The 4,258-nt window shown below is 43.1% G+C and overlaps 1 protein-coding gene across 1 annotated transcript in view; it reads right to left on the reverse strand.

Moving 5' to 3' along the window:
• Window positions 1-4,258, reverse strand: part of TGFBR2 (transforming growth factor beta receptor 2) — a 59,361-nt gene that overhangs the window by 3,536 nt on the left and 51,567 nt on the right. The window contains exon 6 of the mRNA XM_027897766.1: window positions 3,308-3,435. Coding sequence (XP_027753567.1) covers window positions 3,308-3,435 — 128 coding nt within the window. The remainder of the gene's footprint in view (window positions 1-3,307; window positions 3,436-4,258) is intronic.

The raw sequence follows: 4,258 nt of genomic DNA on the forward strand, positions 1-4,258 counted from the left end.
TTCTGTGGAGTTCAAAGCAGATCCTCAGCTGCTGCAAACTGTCACAGCCCTGAGGAAACTGATGCATCACTGCATTTTAGTGCAATGTGAAACACTGAAGGGATTCAGGCAATGGGGAATTAAATCCACCTTCATTAAATGTCCTCTGCGTGTGTTATTAGGCATCCATTTCCTGCCTTCAGCTCTTAGATGAACTCTGTTGGAGCCAGCTGTGCCCACCTTGGTGACACAAGCACAAGTTGATGCAATGCCTTGTACTGAGGGCAGACTGAGGTCTCGGTTTTATACACAGAAGAAATCTCTGAAGTCGAATGCAGGGTACCTAGGTCCGAACCCACGATCTTTTTACTTGTTATAAACCCAGAGGTGATGAAACTCACAGTGTATCTTACCACTCTGCTCCAGAACCTTGAGCTGCAGCCCTCCACACACTCAGCCTTGTTGCCCTGAGCGCAACCACAAGCCTGCCCTGTGCCTGAGCACCATGGGATCCTGAGCCCTGTGCTTCTCTGGCCAGGTGCCCCGGGTATGCTGGCACACCCGAGCCTGCCATTACAGCTGGCTGTGCATGCAGTGAGCTCCTGGACACTTCTCTCCAAGGCCTAACCAGCAAAGCAGTATTGCCTGGCTCTACCGCTGCGAAGTGCAGTGCCCTGCAGTGCCTGCAGGAGTAGCCCTGCCCCCGGTCTAGACAAATCTCTGAGCCACTTAACACTGCCCCAGGCCTGCTTTAGGTTCAAAGGACTTTTACTTTTAGGAGCCTTCCTCACCTTCTATTAGACATTCATCACCTGACTCTTACCAAACACAGAACAGAAATATTTGCTGACCACTTCTGCCCTTGCATTAGCATATGCAATATCTCTCTTTTATATCCAGCAGCAGATCAGTACTAAGCTAGATTTCTTTTTGCTCTTGAGAAAACTCTGATTATCCTCAAGTTTGCTGACCACAGATCTTCCTGTTGTTCTTCTGTTTCCTTAAGCAGTTCTTTAACCCTCTTTACTTCCATTTTTTTCACAGGTGAAACCATGTCTTTTGAACATCCTGAGAAATGTCTCACACTGTTCCTAATTTTAAGCATTTTCTAATATTTAATTATTTTACTCCCAAATGAAAGGCTCAGTTAATTGCTTTGTTAATTGGGCTCTTCTAAAGTACTATATATGTATTATCAGTTTGGACTTTGTTTTGCCTTCACGGAAAAAAAACAACTGCATTCAACTCATGATCCCTTTTACTAGCTTATTGACAATTTTAATACAATTTCTGCAAAAAGTTATTTTTTCTGAAGATGAACAGTAGCATAATCTCTCCTTCCCAGCTAAACTTGTAATTTAGAACACAGTTGTACCTATGACTTTTAAAATGTCAAGAGCTTCTAGTACTGGTAGTATCAGGTAACCAGGTGTCCCTCAAAATACAGTTTACTCCCTCATTAAAAACCCCTCTTCAATAACCCTACTCTTCACAGCTGAGTGCATAAGGAGCGAGACCCTGGAGTCCAGGAAGGGGTCACACTCTGCCATAGTCATCAGGTGGCGGGTGTTCATGGCTAGAAAGGTAATTGATTTTGGCCACTCAGTTGGCCTTTTTTAAGTAGATGTTAGACTGTGATTTTACGTTCCCAACTGGAATGAAAAAGGGAGTGTTACATTGCTCCTGATAGAAATATTAGATGATCTTGCTTGCCTGGGCTTTTTTAAATGTTTGTAATACTTTTCTTTTGTCTGTAAAGACCACTCAGCATATTTTATTGACAAGTGGAATGACCAAGCATCATTTCCCTGATATGATTCACATTTTATCTCTACCGATAAAACTGCTGAGAGCAAAGGTGAAGAAATACATGCCTTTGGCTTGTTTCCATACAGTTTCATCTACTGAGAAATCTACTGTTGCCTAGGAAGTGCAACCATGGTGCTTGTGAATGGAGAAGGCTGACAAAGTGCTTCATGATACACAAGGGAAATGGACTGCTAATGCATAACCTGAATAAAACCAGACTGGCTTGCTGAAGACTGATTTCCTATTTTCTTAAACCTGTCAGCAGTTGGAATAAACTATGATTGGTCTCCATAATAATGTTATCTCTGTAAATAGGGCACTGTTCAAGTTGTTTTATGCCATTCCAAGCAGAGCATCCTGCTACAGACCCCTCAGCAAAGTTACCAGTGGTGACTAGAGAAGGGGGTCATGCTGCTCTTGGTGTTGAATAATGCTGAAACCAGTCTGACTCAAAGTTAAACATTCTGATAGTGAGATGAAGGTGTGGTAGACCTGGTAAACTACCCAATAAAGGAACAAACAAGTGATGGTACTAATAACTTATCTAAAGCTGCTGAGCTGACACAGCTGGCTTGGAAACACTTGACTGACAGTCAATCACTTTATACTATAAAAGCTCAGTCACACTTTTTAATGGCAGAGTCTTCTGACAGACCCCCTCCTGGAGTGTATGTGGATATTCCTTCCCATATTGCCATTCCTCAAGGTTACTCCTTGAGGCTGAGTGGAAGACATTTGCCTATGGTTGTTGGTATGGGTAGGTAACATCAATCTCTACTTAACTGTTTTTGATAGCTATAATATAATTGCTTTAATGGAGTTGCTTCAATATTGCTTCATAATGCCTCATACTAGTACTTCTATTTTGTGTAATAAATAATTCTAAGATCTTTTTGTCTAGTCATTATCATAATAAATAATATACATTTATATAAATATACATGGTTTACCATCCTTGATCCTGCGGGAAAAAGTTGTATATTGGTTCAATTACACCTATAGAATCCTTTAAACATAAAATGTTGACAAAATTTGTGGCTAAGATTGGATACAGCCACACCTACACTCCTCTCTGAGAAGGAGTTTGGAAAGAAAGGGGATCCTTTCTGCTCCCCCTGACTCAATGGGAGGGTTTCTTTAATAAATTTTGTCTGAAGCTCTCACTCTGCCCACAACAGAGGCCCATGTATGAACTTGTTCTCTTTGACCTTTTAGAGCCTACACAGTGTGCTTTAAGGGTTTTATTATCCTGTGGCTCTCTGGATGATTGCTGGATTTCAGGCATGCAATGTTTCTCTTTTAATCACTTTTAGATTACACTGGTGGGCAAGCAGGAATCCCAGGGCTTCGGGGCAGGCGTGGTGCAGAGCACTGTGGTGTCACCATGTGACAGAGGCTCTACCTCATGCAAAAGTGAGGTCCAGCCTTTGGGCAAGATGCTGAGTTAAGGCTCAGGCTGCCTGAAGCCTGAGCTAAATGTACAGTGCAGCTCCCAGTCACTCACATGTGGTGCTCTTACCTGATGGTTAAGCCAGGAGCTGGGGATCTCTGGTCGCCCTCTGTCTCTTAGGACATTGTCCTTCATGCTTTCTACACAAGGGTGTTCTCGCACTTTGGAGCCGAATGGGGGCTCGTATTCTTTCACTTCTGACAAGAGAAAAAGAAAACACAAGGGTATTCAGCTGGGCTGTGCTGGTGCCAAGAGTGAAGGGAGCTGGCTGTTCTCTGGAGGAGTAGCAGCTACTGATTAGCTGCTCAGTGCCACTGTTCTGCTTGACCAGCTCCAAACAAAGCAAAGCCAGTTGGCATTTTCAAAAATGTTTCAAATGTGTTTCTCCCACACTCCCCCTCCCTCCTCTTTTGTTTCCTAGCCAACAAAACAATTTTCGTTTAAACCCTTTAGCACATAATCATATTAGCAACAGTTCAAGCAGCAGAGTAACCTATAATGGTTTGTGAGCCTTTCGATCTCTGCTGAAGTAAAATGCACAGGATTTTTAAGGTGAGTTTTGCTTGAGCCAGGCTTGCAAGAACTGATCACCCTGTTATAAGTTAGTTTAAGAATTTAGACAACTCAGTTCCAATTAAAAATTGATAAATTTATTAAGCAAGCGATAATAAAGCAAACAGCGCTGGGTGGCCTGGGGGGCCAGTGCCCCGCCAGAGACACACACACCCTGCTTGAAAACTGGGCCTTTGTACTCTCTCGATATCAGTTGTTGAATATTCATTCATTGTCCGTTTGTTGCCTTAAAAGGTAATTCCCCTGCTTTGGAGGTGCATGTTACCCCCTGGTTGGGTGGATGTTATCTCCCCTGGGCTTGTACAGGGGGGGTCTTGCATCATCCTCAGCTGCAAGTCCTTTCTCTGTATCTACATGGCACAGAGAAATGTATTTTTATTTATAATTTGTTCCCTGTTCCCGGCCGCAAAAGATTCCCTGGTGTTAGGTCCAGACAGGACCTTTCAC

The sequence above is a fragment of the Empidonax traillii genome, unplaced genomic scaffold (genome assembly GCF_003031625.1).
Source record: "Empidonax traillii isolate 1590-97213 ecotype Southwest subspecies unplaced genomic scaffold, ASM303162v1 scaffold19:size3308961, whole genome shotgun sequence".
NCBI lineage: Eukaryota > Metazoa > Chordata > Aves > Passeriformes > Tyrannidae > Empidonax > Empidonax traillii.